This window comes from Peromyscus leucopus, chromosome 6, assembly GCF_004664715.2.
Source record: "Peromyscus leucopus breed LL Stock chromosome 6, UCI_PerLeu_2.1, whole genome shotgun sequence".
Taxonomy (NCBI): domain Eukaryota; kingdom Metazoa; phylum Chordata; class Mammalia; order Rodentia; family Cricetidae; genus Peromyscus; species Peromyscus leucopus.
In genome coordinates this window covers 107,919,291-107,938,830 of record NC_051068.1, presented here as the reverse complement: position 1 = coordinate 107,938,830, position 19,540 = coordinate 107,919,291, and the positions used below count along the sequence as shown (strand labels likewise).

The 19,540-nt window shown below is 43.6% G+C and overlaps 1 protein-coding gene across 3 annotated transcripts in view; it reads right to left on the bottom strand.

Moving 5' to 3' along the window:
- Manba (mannosidase beta) overlaps positions 1-19,540 on the bottom strand; it is a 96,834-nt gene that overhangs the window by 34,646 nt on the left and 42,648 nt on the right. For all 3 annotated transcript variants that reach the window (XR_005091855.1, XM_028857392.2, XM_037207131.1), the window contains exons 8-9: positions 2,884-3,035; positions 31-148 (exon numbers count right to left, since the gene is read on the bottom strand). Coding sequence is in view for 2 of the 3 variants with exons in the window: in XM_028857392.2 (XP_028713225.1) it covers positions 31-148; positions 2,884-3,035 (270 nt within the window). In the remaining variant the exon portion in view is untranslated. The remainder of the gene's footprint in view (positions 1-30; positions 149-2,883; positions 3,036-19,540) is intronic.

Here is a 19,540-nt window from a genome sequence, read left to right as displayed (position 1 = left end):
GGATACATCAAGACTGTATCACATACTCACCATTATTCCAAGTTCATCGCAGAGTTCATAGAATTCATCCTGCTCATAAATACCTCCTCCCCAGACCCGCAGAGTATTCATGTTAGCATCCACAACAGACTGCAAAAGGCGTTGCAACCTGTAGAAGGAATTGCGAAAGTAAATACTAATTCAGAAATCGGGGACCATTGCAAAATATTTCAATCTGTTAAAGGAAAAATCCACTTTAAAATCAAAATGATTTTGTTCTCATTAATGCCAAAAAAATTAGGTGAAATAACAAAGAGACTAGTTGTGACCACATTAAGCAAACAAACTGAAAAAAAAAAAGCTATGCATGATTTCCTCATTATGTAAGCTGTCAGTAACCTTACACTATTTCTTTTTTTCTTTTTCTTTTTCTTTTTTTTTTCCCGAGACAGGGTTTCTCTGTGTAGCTTTGCGCCTTTCCTGGAACTCACTTGGTAGCCCAGGCTGGCCTCGAACTCACAAAGATCCGCCTGCCTCTGCCTCCCGAATGCTGGGATTAAAGGCATGCGCCACCACCGCCCGGCTAACACTATTTCTTAAATTATTTTTTGTTTTATGTTTTGACATGTAGAAAAATGCAGCACGGGCCGGGGAAACGGGTTAGAAAGTCAAGTATCTGACCCACAAACGTGAGGACCTGGGTTTGAGTCCAAACGCTCATCTAAGCAGCAGGGTGGGCAGGCACACGCCTGAAATCTAGCCAATCAGTAAGCTCCAGGTTCAGCAAGAGACCCTGTCTCAAAGAGCAGGGAGGGAGGAGATGAGTGAGAACATCAACCTCTAGCCGCCACATGCATGCACCTCCCCTGAACACATACACACATACACACACACAGGAAGAAGGACAGTATAGACACTCTATGCACAGAAAAGTGTATTAACTTGTAAGTTCTATTTTCAAAACCTTCAAAAAACACTTGTAGTTATCTTCCAGATAAAGAACTTCCATGTTTTTGTTTTGTTTTATTATATATATATACAATTGTGTATATATATAATATTATATACAATATTATATATATGTATATATATAATTGTGTGTGTTTAAGGTATATGGCATGGTGTTGTAGGATAGCTGTTGATAGTAAAAGGTTACTATTGGAGTGAATTAACTTCATTTTGAATTATCTATCTCCCCTTGGGTTTGTCCATCAGAAAATTTTGTTACCCAGAATCCTCATGTCTTCACATTGCTGTCTGGTCTTCAGACTTGTTCTCCAGACAGACAGACTACTTTGTGTACTCTCATATTTTTACATTTTCCCCTCCCACCAAGAATATTTTAGTTCTTTAGTGAAGTAGAAAAAGGATTGGTGAGATGGGTAAAGTGTTTGCTGTACAAGCATAAGGATCTAAGTTCGAATCCCCAGCACCACACAAAGCTGGGTTTTTCTACAGCACACAACTTTAATTCCAGGGCTCCTATGACAAGATGAGAGGTGAAAACAGAATCCCCAGAGGCTCTTGGACCAGACAGCTTGTCACATACAGTGGTGAACGACGTAGAAACCCTCTCAGGTAAGATGGATGGTGAGGACTGACACCCAAGGTTGTCCTCTGTGTTGGATAGTTCTATGTCAACTTGACTCAAGCTACAGTTACCAGAGAGGAGGAGCCTCGGTTAAGAAGATGCCTCCATAAGGTAGGAGGCTGTAGGACATTTTCTTAATTAGTGATGGATAGGGGAGGGCCCAGACCATGGTGGATGGTGCCATCCCTAGGCTGGTGGTCCTGGGCGCTGTAAGAAAGCACACTGAGCAAGCCATAGAGAGTAAGCCAGGAAGCAGCACTCCTCTGTGACCTTTGTATCAGCTCTACCTCCACGTTCCTGGCCTGTTTGAGTTCTGGTGCTCACTTCCTTTAGTGATGAACAGTGATGTGAAAACGTAAGCCAAATAAACTCTTTCCTCCCCATATTGTTCCTGGTCATGGTGTTTTACCACAGCAATAAAAACCCTAACTAAGACATCCTCTCGGGGGCTGGAGAGATGGCTCAGAGTTTAAGAACACTGGCTGCTCTTCCAGAGGTCCTGGGTTCAATTCCCAGCACCCACATGGTGGTTCACAACCATCTGTAATGAGATCTGGCACCCTCTTCTGTATACATAATAAATAAATAAATCTAAAAAAAAAAAAAAAAAAAAAAAAAAAAAAAAAACACTAGTTGCTCTTCCAGAGGACTTGGATTCAATTCCCAGCACCCACATGGCAGCTCACAACTGTCTGTAACTCCTGTTCCAGGGAATCTAACATCCTCACACAGACATACATGCAGGCAAAACACCAATGTACATAAAATACAAAAAAAAAGAAAGACATCCTCTCACTTTCACAGGCATGTGGCATGCATGTGAGCCTACACATACACATGAGCACAACCCCCACACACACATCATACATAAAAAAGAAGTTTTTTCAAGTAGAATATCTTAGTATAAAAAGTAAATGTAGGCCCTTATCCCTTAAAATCATGCTCAAAATTACTTAATGTATTCTTTGAAAAACAACAACAAGCTAGATTTAAATTTTTTGAGACTAATTAGTCCAAATATCAGTTTGTCACTTCTTTTTTTCTCCAGAGAAAACATATAATAATAGTTTTGTAAGAAGTGAATAGGATGTCTTTAACAGTCTCAGACCAGCTAGCTGTAAAACCGGATCTCAAGAGGGAGAACAAATGACTGAAAACAATCTTGTCTATTCTGAAATCTCCATCATGCTATCATTCTGCACTCAGCTCCTTCTGCCTGGAGTGAAAGAAACAGATGTGAGGAACTTTGAACTTGAAGCTTAGTGACATTGCAGAGAGGTGGGGGAAGGATGGGCAAAGAAGCCACCACTCACTGTTCGGAAGTAACTTTATCCTGGAATGAGTCAGCTGGGATCCAGTTTGAGCCTTTCAAAAATATAGGAAGTCCATTAATTTTGAAGTAGAAACTCAGGCCAGAAGATCCTTCTATGGGCTCTTCTATAAGTTGCACTGTCCTGAAATAAACCTGCCATGAAAAGAAATAAATATTGAATGTCAACTTAGAAGTGTAAGCAAACTAGTTCCTCAAAAAGGAAATTGTGGGTTTGGAAAGATGGCTCACAAGCACAAAGACCTAAGTTCAGATCCCCAGCACCCAGCTAAACATGACCACATTCTCCTATAGGCCCCACCTAGCGTCGAAGTAAAACTGAGACAGCATTTGCCTCCTCCCTCTCACTACCTGGAAAGATAGCGGTACTTTCCAGAGACATGTGATGTATGATGACATCATCAACAGCAGATAAAAGATTCAGTCTGTGTGTTCTGGATGATCTACTTCTAAGGGAGAGGCTGGAAGAACTAAAAAGTATTTTTGTTGTTATTGTTGGTGGTGATTTCTTGTTTGTTTGTCTGGGTGATTTGGTTGGTTGATTGGTTTTTCAAGACAGGGTCTCACTATGTAGCTCTGGCTCGCCTGGAATTCACTCTTGTAGACCAGGCTGGCCCCAAATTCACAGAGAGTAACTCAGACTCACAAAGAGCCACTAACCTGTGCCCCTTAATGCTGGGATTAAAGGTATGCTCCACCATTCCTGACTGAAAAAGTAGGATTTTAATATACCAATTTAGGCAGGACCTGGGGGCATGCACCTTATTCCTTGTGCTCTGGAGGCAGAGGCAGGCAGATCTCTGTGAGTTTGAAGCCAGCCTGGTGAATTCTAGCCCAGGCAGAGCTACACAGTGAAAACTTATTTCATAAAGAAATAAAACTAAAAGATTAATTTATAGGCTGGGAATGGACTGTACACTATAATCTGCTTTCAGGAGGTAGAGATAGGAGGGAAAAAAAGTTTAAGACTAGCCTAGCCTGGGATATATAGTGAGACCCTGTGTCAAAAACAAAACAAGAGACTCAGTTTGTTCTCTGTAGTTTTCCTGAGAACCTAGGAGCTTATCATTGGCCATCTGCTCTGAACTCTGTAACCTCACTACTGTTCAATACATCCTTACTTTGAACCCTAATGTCTTCCCAGCAATCTACACAAAAATATAAAGCTAAGTTATATTCATTAATTTGATTCACAGTGATACCTGATATTTTTAATTTAAATTAATTTTTAATCATAATCAAATTTGCTTTAGAGTTAAGTAATATTTTAGCTCATTGTAAAAGGACATTTATAAAAATTTTTCCTACTCTAAGGATGAATTGCAAAAATGTGATTGGAAGACAGATTCTCAGGCTCTGGATGTGGCGCCACTGAAAGCCTGCCTGCCTACTGTGCAGAAGCCCTGGGCTGGATTCCCGTGTCTCATAAAGCTAGGTGTGGTGATGTACATCTATGATTCCAGAACTCGGGCGCTGGAAGCAGTGGGAACAGCAGTTAAAGGTCATCCTAATCTGTGTACCAAGTTTGAAGCCAGACTGGGCTACAAGCAACTTGTTCTAAAGAAAAGAACACTTCAATTCTCAATCTACAGCTGCGTAGCCTACACCTAAAAATGCTGAAACTTAAAAATGACAAATAAGAGGCACCGGGCATAACTATAAATAAGAAATGGAATTTTGGTAAAAGGCATTTTTCCCTTGACTTTTCAGGAGTCAATAATTTATTACACCTAATGCAAATGTAACATCTTTTAAAAAATATTTATGGGGTATTCTTCCTTTGGGTGCTCATTCTCAGTTTTCCTTTATAAATCTACTTTCAGTATAAATAAGTAGGTAGATACTTTCACTATAAGTAAGTAAGTAGATAGACAGGTAGGTAGGTAGGTAAATGGATAGATAGAATGTTTGTGGGGGCTGGGGAGATGGCTCAGTGGGTTATGTGCTTGTCATGAAGATCTGAACTTGGAGGATCCCCAGCATCTATGTCAAGAAAATCAGTATGGCAGTGCACCCCTGTGATCCCAGCACGTGTCTATAATCCTAGCGTTGAGAAAGTAGAGACAGGAGGATCCCTACGACTGACTGGCCAGCTAATTTTGACAAATCATTGAGCTCTAGGTTTAGCGAGAGACTTTGTCTGAAAGAGATCAATAGAGCAAGACTTCATACACCACACACGCACAAAAATATTATGGTACAGTTGTGTCATTCTCTAGCCAATTATTCATGGTATAAAGAAAAAGAAATCAAATATTTTAAACATAGACATAATAAGCCATTTAAAAGTCAACCACCATTTGAGCAGTGAGCTGAATCAGCCATCTTGCTCAGGAAGTACCATGTTTATTTACATGAACAGTTGACCAACAACCACAGTTGTTGGACTTGAGGACATTTTCTTAAAAGCAAATTAAGTATTCACTGACAGTATTTAAGGCCAATAATAAAATTCAAGAAAAAGAAAAACAAGGCTTAAGAAAACTTGTGCCCACCACACTGAGCTTGAAAGCATTCAGTATTTAACAAACATCTCAGATGACATCAGTAGAAACACCAAGAATGTGAATGTGTACCACAGCTTGAAATGTTTCAACACTGAAAGGATTCATAACCCTCCACAAATCAGTATTTTTCAAATAGCCCATGCAGTGTATTACAGTATCACACATGGAAGACTCCGTCATAAGTAAAGGGCAGGGTTCTAAAGAATGCATTGAAACGTCTTGAATTCACGGTCCAACTAACTTTAAGAAACTAACTCTTGGTTTTATTTTTTTAAATAGCTGCCTTTAAAATTTTTAATTATGTGTCTGATATGTGTCTGGTGGGGAGCGGTATCTGTAAATGAGTACAAGCGCCCATAGAGGTCAGATGAGATCATCAGATCCTTTGGAGCCATTGATAGGGTGCTGGAAACCAAGCCAGGGTCTCATCTCCCATTCCCAGAAACCAGCACTCATTAAACCTTAGTGTAATATGAAGAATATCTACAATTACCTGAAAAGACTACTAACATCTTCTCTTCCTGTCCAGCTAAATATGAATGATACATACGGTGCATATTATCCCTGTGAGGTCAGAATTTCTTCACATGTTCTGAAGCAACACTGCAAACTGACTGTACATAGATGTAATGACAGCCTCATTCTCCTCATTAGAATATTAAAGAGATTTGCAAGCATGAAAAGAAAACATGTCATTATTCACCCCCAATTTTTTATTTCCTAACTATACTTTTTTCACAAAAGGCGTCAGTGTGCTGACATATCATGGACTTCCGATGGTGACTTAAATTAAGAAGCAAATATTTAATTCTCAATTTCAGTATTTGCCATGCTAAGTATCAGGACCTATAGCCTGCAGAAACATAAGTATAATGTTTAATTTTTTTTGTGAGTATAAAGTAGTTTTGTGTCAAAGATAAATTTGAGAATCACTTAAGTGGGGGAAAGGAATTATTTGTCACTATCTATAAATGTTACAAAGAATATTATCTACAAAACACAAATATTTTTGATGCTTTTTCTGTGAAAAAGCGTCTCTTCCCATCCCCCAGCCCCTGCAGCGCAACTGTCCAGCCAAGAGTGGAAGGTAGCTCCCTCTGGGGGAGCCAGCTACCGGTCAGCTTGCTTCCGGAGCTCGGACATCTTGAGGCCAGTGCGCCCAGGATGAGGGTCAGCGCTCTCAGGTCCTCTTGTGTCCTTCACTAACTCAAGAGGTAGCATAAAAGCCTTCTACAACAGGTATTTTATATCCCAGAACACAATGGCCTCTGAAAACAGCTTTTGAAAAAGATTCCTGAGCAATACACATGTGCATCCAGAGTGAACATACCATCCACTGATGGGACAAAAAAAAAAAAAAAGTAAATAGCCCAACAAAGTAAAATACTACCCAAAAGTAGGGGAGGGGCATAAATATCAAAGAATCTTGAAAAAAAAAAAAACAAGCAATTTGAATTTTAAAATGATTTTTTTTTCCCATCACAGGCAATTTATTTTGTTCTATTCATTCACAGTTAATACAGAAAATACTTGGAAACATTTCCATATAATGTTTGACACAGAAATCATCAAATAGAAGTATACAATGTTGACAGGAGGCAGTACATTTATAATTTATAACCCCAAATGCATTTATAAATTAGAAATGGAAAGATCTACAAATGAAATTATGAAGGTTCACCAAAGTCATTTAATCTGTCAGTTTCTCATTCATTTTTATGTCTTAATAATATTCTATTGTATGAATAAGCCACATTTTATTTCTCTCCAGTATTTGATAGCTATTTGAGTTGTTTTAACTTTTTTACTATTAGCAACACACTGCTGTAAACCTTCATGTACATGTTTCATAGGTGCACATTTTCAGTAGTTTGAGGATATATTCCTAAGGGTAGAATTGTTGAGTAACAGAGTAACAATGTTTTGCATTGTTAAAATGATTTAAGACCTATTTTATTTGTATTTCCGAAGGGATGGGACAGCATTGTGTGAGTGCCAGCAAAGGTCAGAAGATGGCACCTGATCCCCCAGAAATGGAGTTGCAGGAGCTTGTGAGCTGCCTGATGTGGGTGCCGGGAACCAAACCCAGGTACTCCGGAAGAGCAGCAAGCACTCTAGCCACTGAGCATCTCTCCAAGTACCAATTTTAAAATCCTTAGCATTCAAATTTTTCCTCTGTTCTTGATGGTTCTATACACTCGACCCTTGATCGGTTTTTTGTTTTGTGTTTTGTTTTGGGGTTTTTTGGCTACTTCATAAAGATTTCAACTCATAAAAATTGTTTTTAATTTACTTTGTTTTGTCTTTAGAGACAAGGTCTCATAAAGCCCCAGGGCAGCCTTGACCTCACTAAGTAGCCAAGGCTGGCCTTGGTCTCTTCTTGATTCCCCTGCCTCAGCTTTCAAAGTGCTAGGATTACAGGTATGTCCCATCATGCCAGCTATGGTTTCCTTTTTAAAATAGAAGAGTTAGCTTCAGAAGTGCAGAAGAGCTCAATGCATTCTTCCAGACGGAGTTCTGGATACTGCAACCAAAGGCTAGCTGAGGTTACGGCTGATAAGTAAATACTGCACTCCTTGAATTCCTCTCTCTAGCTGATCAGACAGATCATGAGTCACAAGCTCAGAGCCACGACTTGACTGTGTGTAATCAGACACTTATAAAGCTGTCCATAATTTCCTTCCTAACAACAACATCGTTTGTTCCTAAACTTTGGCAAACCTGTGCTGTCTAAATTCATTTCAGATCAACTACTATGCACTTTAGAGATAAAGACCATGTTATTTGCACCGAAAATGATCACTCACACAAAGTGAGGGAGGAAAAAAAAGGCCTGCTCTCCACAAATAGCTCCAGCCTGTAGAAATGGCAGGGGGCTTCTCTCCACTGCACCCTTGTTAACAGTAGGTGATCTTCTCTCCACTGCACCCTTGTTAACAGTAGGTGATCTTCTCTCCACTGCACCCTTGTTAACAGTAGGTGGACACTCTCCACTGCACTCTTGTTAACAGTAGGTGATCTTCTCTCCACTGCACCCTTGTTGACAGTGGGTGATCTTCTCTCCACTGCACCCTTGTTAACAGTAGGTGGACACTCTCCACTGCACTCTTGTTAACAGTAGGTGATCTTCTCTCCACTGCACCCTTGTTAACAGTAGGTGGACACTCTCCACTGCACCCTTGTTAACAGTAGGTGGACTTCTCTCCACTGCACCCTTGTTAACAGTAGGTGATCTTCTCTCCACTGCACCCTTGTTAACAGTAGGAGATCTTCTCTCCACTGCACCCTTGTTAACAGTAGGTGATCTTCTCTCCACTGCACCCTTGATAACAGTAGGTGATCTTCTCTCCACTGCACCCTTGTTCACAGTAGGTGATCTTCTCTCCACTGCACCCTTGTTAACAGTAGGTGGACACTCTCCACTGCACTCTTGTTAACAGTAGGTGATCTTCTCTCCACTGCACCCTTGTTAACAGTAGGTGGACACTCTCCACTGCACCCTTGTTAACAGTAGGTGGACTTCTCTCCACTGCACCCTTGTTAACAGTAGGTGATCTTCTCTCCACTGCACCCTTGTTAACAGTAGGAGATCTTCTCTCCACTGCACCCTTGTTAACAGTAGGTGATCTTCTCTCCACTGCACCCTTGATAACAGTAGGTGATCTTCTCTCCACTGCACCCTTGTTCACAGTAGGTGATCTTCTCTCCACTGCACCCTTGTTAACAGTAGGTGATCTTCTCTCCACTGCACCTTGTTAACAGTAGGTGATCTTCTCTCCACTGCACCCTTGTTAACAGTAGGTGGACACTCTCCACTGCACCCTTGTTAACAGTAGGTGATCTTCTCTCCACTGCACCCTTGTTCACAGTGGGTGATCTTCTCTCCACTGCACCCTTGTTAACAGTAGGTGATCTTCTCTCCACTGCACCCTTGTTAACAGTAGGTGATCTTCTCTCCACTGCACCCTTGTTGACAGTAGGTGATCTTCTCTCCACTGCATCCTTGTTAACAGTAGGTGATCTTCTCTCCACTGCACCCTTGTTCACAGTGGGTGATCTTCTCTCCACTGCACCCTTGTTGACAGTAGGTGATCTTCTCTCCACTGCACCCTTGTTAACAGTAGGTGATCTTCTCTCCACTGCACCCTTGTTAACAGTAGGTGATCTTCTCTCCACTGCACCCTTGTTAACAGTAGGTGATCTTCTCTCCACTGCACCCTTGTTAACAGTAGGTGATCTTCTCTCCCCTGCACCCTAGTTGACAGTAGGTGGCCACTCTCCACTGTACCCTTGTTAACAGTAGGTGAACACTCTCCACTGCACCCTTGTTAACAGTAGGTGATCTTCTCTCCACTGTACCCTTGTTAACAGTAGGTGGACACTCTCCACTGCACCCTTGTTAACAGTAGGTGATCTTCTCTCCACTGCACCCTTGTTAACAGTAGGTGGCCTTCTCTCCACTGCACCCTTGTTAACAGTAGGTAGATACTCTCCACTGCACCCTTGTTAACAGAAGGTGGACACTCTCCACTGCACCCTTGTTAACAGTAGGTGATCTTCTCTCCACTGCACCCTTGTTAACAGTAGGTGATCTTCTCTCCACTGCACCCTTGTTAACAGTAGGTGGATACTCTCCACTGCACCCTATTTAACAGTAGGTGGACACTCTCCACTGCACCCTTGTTAACAGTAGGTGACTTCTCTCCACTGCACCCTTGTTGACAGTAGGTGATCTTCTCTTCACTGCACCCATGTTGACAGTAGGTGATCTTCTCTCCACTGCACCCTTGTTAACAGTAGGTGGACACTCTCCACTGCACCCTTGATAACAGTAGATGATCTTCTCTTCACTGCACCCTTGTTAACAGTAGGTGATCTTCTCTCCACTGCACCCTTGTTAACAGTAGGTGGCCACTCTCCACTGTACCCTTGTTAACAGTAGGTGGACTTCTCTCCACTGCACCCTTGTTAACAGTAGGTGGACTTCTCTCCACTGCACCCTTGTTGACAGTAGGTGATCTTCTCTCCACTGCACCCTTGTTGACAGTAGGTGATCTTCTCTCCACTGCACCCTTGTTCACAGTAGATGATCTTCTCTCCACTGCACCCTTGTTAACAGTAGGTGATCTTCTCTCCACTGCACCCTTGTTAACAGTAGGTGATCTTCTCTTCACTGCACCCTTGTTAACAGTAGGTGACTTCTCTCCACTGCACCTTTGTTAACAGTAGGTGGACACTCTCCACTGCACCCTTGTTAACAGTAGGTGATCTTCTCTCCACTGCACCTTTGTTAACAGTAGGTGGACACTCTCCACTGCACCCTTGTTAACAGTAGGTGATCTTCTCTCCACTGCACCCTTGTTGACAATAGGTGATCTTCTCTTCACTGCACCCTTGTTCACAGTAGGTGATCTTAGGTGATCTTCTCTCCACTGCACCCTTGTTGACAGTAGGTGATCTTCTCTTCACTGCACCCTTGTTAACAGTAGGAGATCTACTCTCCACTGCGCCCTTGTTGACAGTGGGTGATCTTCTCTCCACTGCACCCTTGTTAACAGTAGGTGATCTTCTCTTCACTGCACCCTTGTTAACAGTAGGTGATCTTCTCTCACTGCACCCTTGTTAACAGTAGGTGATCTTCTCTTCACTGCACCCTTGTTGACAGTAGGTGATCTTCTCTCCACTGCACCCTTGTTAACAGTAGGTGATCTTCTCTCCACTGCACCCTTGTTAACAGTAGGTGATCTTCTCTCCACTGCACCCTTGTTAACAGTAGGTGATCTTCTCTCCACTGCACCCTTGTTAACAGTAGGTGATCTTCTCTCCACTGCACCCTTGTTAACAGTAGGTGGCCTTCTCTCCACTGCACCCTTGTTAACAGTAGGTGGATACTCTCCACTGCACCCTTGTTAACAGTAGGTGGGCACTCTCCACTGCACCCTTGTTAACAGTAGGTGATCTTCTCTCCACTGCACCCTTGTTAACAGTAGGTGATCTTCTCTCCACTGCACCCTTGTTAACAGTAGGTGGATACTCTCCACTGCACCCTTGTTAACAGTAGGTGGACACTCTCCACTGCACCCTTGTTCACAGTAGATGATCTTCTCTTCACTGCACCCTTGTTAACAGTAGGTGATCTTCTCTCCACTGCACCCTTGTTAACAGTAGGTGGACACTCTCCACTGCACCCTTGTTAACAGTAGGTGATCTTCTCTCCACTGCACCCTTGTTAACAGTAGGTGGACATCTCTCCACTGCACCCTTGTTGACAGTAGGTGATCTTCTCTCCACTGCACCCTTGTTGACAGTAGGTGATCTTCTCTCCACTGCACCCTTGTTCACAGTAGATGATCTTCTCTCCACTGCACCCTTGTTAACAGTAGGTGATCTTCTCTCCACTGCACCCTTGTTGACAGTAGGTGATCTTCTCTTCACTGCATCCTTGTTAACAGTAGGTGACTTCTCTCCACTGCACCTTTGTTAACAGTAGGTGGACACTCTCCACTGCACCCTTGTTAACAGTAGGTGATCTTCTCTCCACTGCACCTTTGTTAACAGTAGGTGGACACTCTCCACTGCACCCTTGTTAACAGTAGGTGATCTTCTCTCCACTGCACCCTTGTTGACAGTAGGTGATCTTCTCTTCACTGCACCCTTGTTCACAGTAGGTGATCTTCTCTCCACTGCACCCTTGTTAACAGTAGGTGATCTTCTCTTCACTGCAACCTTGTTAACAGTAGGTGATCTACTCTCCACTGCACCTTTGTTAACAGTAGGTGGACACTCTCCACTGCACCCTTGTTAACAGTAGGTGATCTTCTCTCCACTGCACCTTTGTTAACAGTAGGTGGACACTCTCCACTGCACCCTTGTTAACAGTAGGTGATCTTCTCTCCACTGCACCCTTGTTGACAGTAGGTGATCTTCTCTTCACTGCACCCTTGTTCACAGTAGGTGATCTTCTCTCCACTGCACCCTTGTTAACAGTAGGTGATCTTCTCTTCACTGCACCCTTGTTAACAGTAGGTGATCTACTCTCCACTGCGCCCTTGTTGACAGTGGGTGATCTTCTCTCCACTGCACCCTTGTTAACAGTAGGTGATCTACTCTCCACTGCGCCCTTGTTGACAGTGGGTGATCTTCTCTCCACTGCACCCTTGTTAACAGTAGGTGATCTTCTCCCCACTGCACCCTTGTTAACAGTAGGTGATCTTCTCTCCACTGCACCCTTGTTAACAGTAGGTGATCTTCTCTCCACTGCACCCTTATTGACAGTAGGTGATCTTCTCTCCACTGCACCCTTGTTAACAGTAGGTGACTTCTCTCCACTGCACCCTTGTTGACAGTAGGTGAACACTCTCCACTGCACCCTTGTTAACAGTAGGTGATCTTCTCTCCACTGTACCCTTGTTAACAGTAGGTGGACACTCTCCACTGCACCCTTGTTAACAGTAGGTGATCTTCTCTTCACTGCACCCTTGTTGACAGTAGATGATCTTCTCTCCACTGCACCCTTGTTGACAGTAGGTGATCTTCTCTCCACTGCACCCTTGTTGACAGTAGATGATCTTCTCTCCACTGCACCCTTGTTAACAGTAGGTGATCTTCTCTCCACTGCACCCTTGTTAACAGTAGGTGATCTTCTCTCCACTGCACCCTTGTTGACAGTAGGTGGCCACTCTCCACTGTACCCTTGTTAACAGTAGGTGAACACTCTCTACTGCACCCTTGTTAACAGTAGGTGATCTTCTCTCCACTGCACCCTTGTTAACAGTAGGTGATCTTCTCTCCACTGCACCCTTGTTAACAGTAGGTGATCTTCTCTCCACTGCACCCTTGTTAACAGTAGGTGATCTTCTCTCCACTGCACCCTTGTTAACAGTAGGTGATCTTCTCTCCACTGCACCCTTGTTAACAGTAGGTGGATACTCTCCACTGCACCCTTGTTAACAGTAGGTGGACACTCTCCACTGCACCCTTGTTAACAGTAGGTGACTTCTCTCCACTGTACCCTTGTTGACAGTAGGTGATCTTCTCTTCACTGCACCCTTGTTCACAGTAGGTGAACTTCTCTCCACTGCACCCTTGTTAACAGTAGGTGGACACTCTCCACTGCACCCTTGTTCACAGTAGATGATCTTCTCTTCACTGCACCCTTGTTAACAGTAGGTGATCTTCTCTCCACTGCACCCTTGTTAACAGTAGGTGGACACTCTCCACTGCACCCTTGTTAACAGTAGGTGGACTTCTCTCCACTGCACCCTTGTTAACAGTAGGTGGACTTCTCTCCACTGCACCCTTGTTGACAGTAGGTGATCTTCTCTCCACTGCACCCTTGTTCACAGTAGATGATCTCTCCACTGCACCCTTGTTAACAGTAGGTGATCTTCTCTCCACTGCACCCTTGTTGACAGTAGGTGATCTTCTCTTCACTGCACCCTTGTTAACAGTAGGTGACTTCTCTCCACTGCACCTTTGTTAACAGTAGGTGGACACTCTCCACTGCACCCTTGTTAACAGTAGGTGATCTTCTCTCCACTGCACCTTTGTTAACAGTAGGTGGACACTCTCCACTGCACCCTTGTTAACAGTAGGTGATCTTCTCTCCACTGCACCCTTGTTGACAGTAGGTGATCTTCTCTTCACTGCACCCTTGTTCACAGTAGGTGATCTTCTCTCCACTGCACCCTTGTTGACAGTAGGTGATCTTCTCTTCACTGCACCCTTGTTAACAGTAGGTGATCTACTCTCCACTGCACCCTTGTTGACAGTAGGTGATCTTCTCTCCACTGTACCCTTGTTAACAGTAGGTGATCTTCTCTTCACTGCACCCTTGTTAACAGTAGGTGGACACTCTCCACTGCACTCTTGTTAACAGTAGGTGATCTTCTCTCCACTGCACCCTTGTTAACAGTAGGTGATCTTCTCTCCACTGCACCCTTGTTAACAGTAGGTGGCCACTCTCCACTGCACCCTTGTTAACAGTAGGTGATCTTCTCTCCACTGCACCCTTGTTAACAGTAGGTGATCTTCTCTCCACTGCACCCTTGTTCACAGTAGGTGATCTTCTCTCCACTGCACCCTTGTTAACAGTAGGTGGACACTCTCCACTGCACTCTTGTTAACAGTAGGTGGACACTCTCCACTGCACTCTTGTTAACAGTAGGTGACTTCTCTCCACTGCACCCTTGTTGACAGTAGGTGGACACTCTCCACTATTAAATGGCACTAACAGAAGTTACCAGGCTGGCATTTGCACAGCACAGAGTTATCTGATCGCTTTTTAGTCAGATGTGTATCTTGTGTATCTGACGCCAAACAACCATTTTAGACACCTCTCTTTTCTATGTGGGCTCTATTACAACCAGGCAAAGCTGGGTTTGGTTGTAAATACTCAAATAGCATAAAACATGACCAAAATGAAACACAGATACTAACAATATTTTCTTATCGGCCTTTGTTTGAATAATTACACTATTTTGTTTTGAGGTGAACCAAAGTGTTTAATTAGGGTTACTTATAGGATGTAAGGGTTATCTGCAGGAGCACGGATAACTTGCCAGTGGATACACCACTGAAGAAAATGTCTCCCCACCTCCAAAATCATTTACCTATAGGTCCTCTGGGAGGGGTGAGGCTTCGTGAACCCTTCTCCCCAGATAGTTTTCTCTAAGGGAGCTAAAAATTAGAGTATGAAAGAGTATTAGCCTAATATTAGCAATATATTGTTTTCCTAAAACGTATTAGTTTGTTGCAGTAATGAATAATATTGGAACTATTGAGGTTTAATTTCTAAAACCCTACTGACCACTTTCTCAAAATTGATCATATTAGGTTTTGGGTTTTGTTCTGTTTTGTTTTGTTTTTTTTTTAAGTTTTCAAGACAAAGTTTCTGTGTGTAGCCTTTGCTCTGTAGACCAGGCTGACCTCAAATTCACAGAAATCTGCCTGCCTCTGCCTCCTGAGTGCTGGGAATATTGGTTATTTTTATGTTCCTGTGATCAAAATACCTGACAGAACAACTGGAAGGCAGAGATTCTCAACCTGTGAGTCTTGACCCCTTGGCGAGGGGTGGAATGACCCTTTCACAGGGTTGCATATCAGATATTTACATTATGAATTACAGTTATGAAGCAGCAACGAAAATAATCTTGTGATTGGGGGTCACCACAGCATGAGGAACTGTATTAAAGGGTCGCAGCATTGGGAGGGTTGAGAACTACCGACTGAAAAGGGGTGTATTAGTTCCTTTTCTGCTGCTCTAGTAAAGCACTATGGCAAGGCAACTTATGGAAGTTTATTTGGGCTTACAGAACTAGAGAGAAGCATCCCTGAGGGTGGAGCCGAGGCATGGCGCCTGGAGCAGGAAGCTGGGAGCTCATTTCTTTTACTGCAAGCCCAAAGCAGAGAGAACAGGAAATGGCATGAGTCTACAAGCCGCTCAAAGCCCACCTCCGGTGACACACCTCCTCCGACAAAACCACACCTCCTAGGCCTCCCAAATAGCACCACGCCAAGTATTCAAATGCCTGAGATTATGGGGGACTTTCATCTCTCAAACCAGCACAGGAGGAGAGGTTTAATCTGGGTTTGTGCTTTCAGGGAATTTTCAGTCCGTTGTTGTGGGAGAGGCCTGAGAGAAAAGCTGGCAGGCACCTGTGGCAGAGACTGATCACTTGGTGGCTGACCAAGAATCAGAGAATGGCTGGAACCAGGGCTGGTCTAACCTTCAAAGGCCTGCTCCTACTAACTTCCTTCCACCAGATAGGCCCTACCTCCCAGAGTGCTCAGCCTCCCAGAAGAGCATTACCAGATGGAGAGCAAGTGTTTAAAACATGAGCCTGTGATGCGGGATATTGGATTGCACCGTGACTGCTAATAAAGTTATCCTTGAATCAGGGGGTGGAGCCAGTGACTAGCCGACCTGAATTAGCCATAGAGAAGCCAGGAATATGGATAGAGAAGATACAGGAAGGAGTAGGGAGGGACTTAGAGATTGCACACTCTCTTCCATCAGGGAAGTGTGGAGAGGTCAGCTGGTCTCTCCTCTACCACTTCTTTGATCTATCAGTTTTTCACACCCCGATATCTGATTCCTGAGTCTTTCCTGGTAATAGAACAATTTAAACACAGCAAGCTAGAGGATGCTTGATGCAAACCACAGTATTGATCCTTGGCTATATATAAAGAATATACCCAGGTTTGTCAATCAATCTTGTTACAGCCAACAGAAAAACTCCTTCGGTTAGTCTTAACTTAGAGACGTTCTCTCAAGTGAAGTCAAAGAGATGTAAATACCTTGGAAAGGATTAAATACGATGGTAAGTTTGGCAAAGATTCCCAGCTTTTGTTTCTTTATGATCCATTTCAGCTACTCTGAAATTAAATAAATTCTTCTCAAGTGTTTCTTCCACAACATTAGAGAAGTGCTGATCAGGAGCCAGTGTTTTCTGGCCACTGATTCTGAGCAGGGGCTCTAGCTCCTGCTGAACCAGCCAGGGCACTCTGCAGTCCTCTCTGGGCCTTCCAGAGCAAAGCTACACTGTTTGTTACTCCTCAGTACGCCCTTCCCCACGGCCGACTCTTTTCTCTTAGGAACATCTAATTCCTTACATCTTGTTGTTGCATAGTAAGTTGTTTCCACCAAATTTCCTGTGCACTTATTTTCAAAGAAGTGGCTTAAACCTCAATGTTGCCCTGTATATCATTTAAGACAGCGTCTGACGATTACCAAATATACCGTATCTGGTGGCCCTCGCCTGAAACTGCAAGAAGAAAAAGATAACTCCAAAGAGACTAATTCATGCAGACCAGTAAAAAATCTGAGCTGAACTGCAATGTCTACTTTTTGGGTTTTGTTTTGTTTTATCAGAGTACTTCCATGTCAAAGTTCAGATTAAGTTTGGGGCTATATCCCTCCTCTGCCCCAGGTTCACAGTAAACATTTTCACTTAGGATAGAACTTCTAGACTTATAGAACCTTTTCCATCGATAAGGCAAAATTCAAAAGAAGGGAGCATTTCCATAGTTCTGAAAATGTCACATTTGAAGAAATGCTCCCAAAAAGAACAAGGTCCACGAGGTTCACAGAATGAGCTTCAGGCAGCAGAGGTCAGTTTGGGGGTTGATTCCTTTGACTTCTGCATGATTTCCACAGTGATTGTTGGCATGCTAGCATTTTTCTCTTAGACAATGGCAGGGAATTAAGAAACATAGATGTACCTGCTTGACTATATCCTGTCTCTGCCTCACCATCATTAGGGTTACAGGCATGCATCACTGCACCCCGCTTTTATGTGGTGCATGCTGGCTATCAGGTCCTCACCTGGAAGTGGTGGCGCACGCCTTTAATCCCAGCACTCGGGAGGCAGAGGCAGGTGGATCTCTGAGTTCGAGGCCAGCCTGGTCTACAGAGTGAGTTCCAGGACAGCCAGGGAAACCCAGAGAAGCAAACAAACAAAAACCACTCAGGTCCTCATGCTTGCCTGGCGAGCACTTTCCCAGCCGAACCATCCCCATAGTCCCTTCACTTATTCCTAACTATTTAAATGCAAGAACATGTCAAGAAGGCAACAACTAGATACACAAATTGTGTTCAAAGCAAACTCAAGCAGACGAACTTGCTTTAGAAAGAGCTATATGGGGCTGGAGAGATGGTTCAGCACTTAAGAGCACTTGTTGCTCTTGTAGAGGTTTGATTCCTAGCACCCACATGGTGGCTCATAACCATCCATAACTCCAGATCCAGGGGCTCTGATGCCCCCCCCCCTTTGACCTTCTCCAGCACGTACATAAATGCCTGCAGGCCAAACACTCACAAATAAAATAAATGAATAAATCTAATTTTAAAACTATATGAAACCAGGGATACCATACAACAGACGTTCTCCAAAGAAACGTCCATGTCTATCATAATATTTACCAAAATGATCAATAATAAGAATATGCCAGATCCACCGGGCGATGGTGGCACATGCCTTTAATCCCAGCACTCAGGAGGCAGAGCCAGGCGGATCTCTGTGAGTTCGAGGCCAGCCTGGTCTACAAAGCGAGTTCCAAGAAAGGCGCAAAGCTACACAGAGAAACCCTGTCTTGAAAAAACAAAAACAAAAACAAAAAAAAAAGAATGTGCCAGATCCAATTCTCCATACACATTATCAGAATTCAAGAGTGAACACCAACATGTAAAAAACTTAGGCCAATAACAGATGTGGGAGAGACAGTATTTTATCACTGGCATTTTCTAGAACTCCCAAAATAATAATTAAAATTTGATAGCAAAGCAAAACAGGGCAATCCACACCCACTTACTACATGTACTTGGGTGAACGGCTCTCACAGCTCCCTGAGGAAGCCACTGACAGTGGCATTTTGTAAATCTGTAACTAAGCTTTCAACAGGGAGAAGGATGAAGGAGGTGGACAGGCTTAAACATTATGTCCCCAAAATTCAGGTCTACCCCAAACCACAAAATGTGACCTTATTTGGAAATAATGCTTTAAAGATATCAATCATTGAGTTCAAATGAGGTCACACCTACCTCTAGCACAACGGATAGTATCTGTTTAAAGAAGGTAGGCGTGGTGTCTCACGCCTGTGACCCCAGCATTTGGGAGGCAGAGACAGGGAAAAACGATGTAAAGTTTCAGACCACTCTGGGCCACGCAGTGAGAATTTGTCTCAAAAACAGACAAAGTCAGAAAGAAAGAGAGGGTGAGGGGTGGGAAGGGAGGTGGAAAGGGCTGTGGTGAAGGAGACAGAAGCTGGAGTCTGGCGTCTACAAAGCAAGGAAAAGGGGGGGTTGCTGGCAGCAAGGAGGAAGAGGCAAGGACGGGCCTTGCCCAGGTCTGCAGGGCAGCCGGGCTCAGATGCACGTGGTCTGCACTGCCAGTGTCTGCTGCTGAGAGAGAACACACTCTCACTGTTTCCAGCAACGCACTTGGTTCGAATTTGCTCCGACACCACTGGGGAAATTAACACAGACATAAACACTGCACAGCCTCAGGGAACTCTCTGGATGGAAACACACCTTGACTATTCTGAATTTCACCCCTGTCTGGCTTGGAGCTAGTGAGGTCTTCAGAGAGCTCTGGGTAGCACTCAGAAAGAAAAAGCAAGAATTCCACGGCTGTC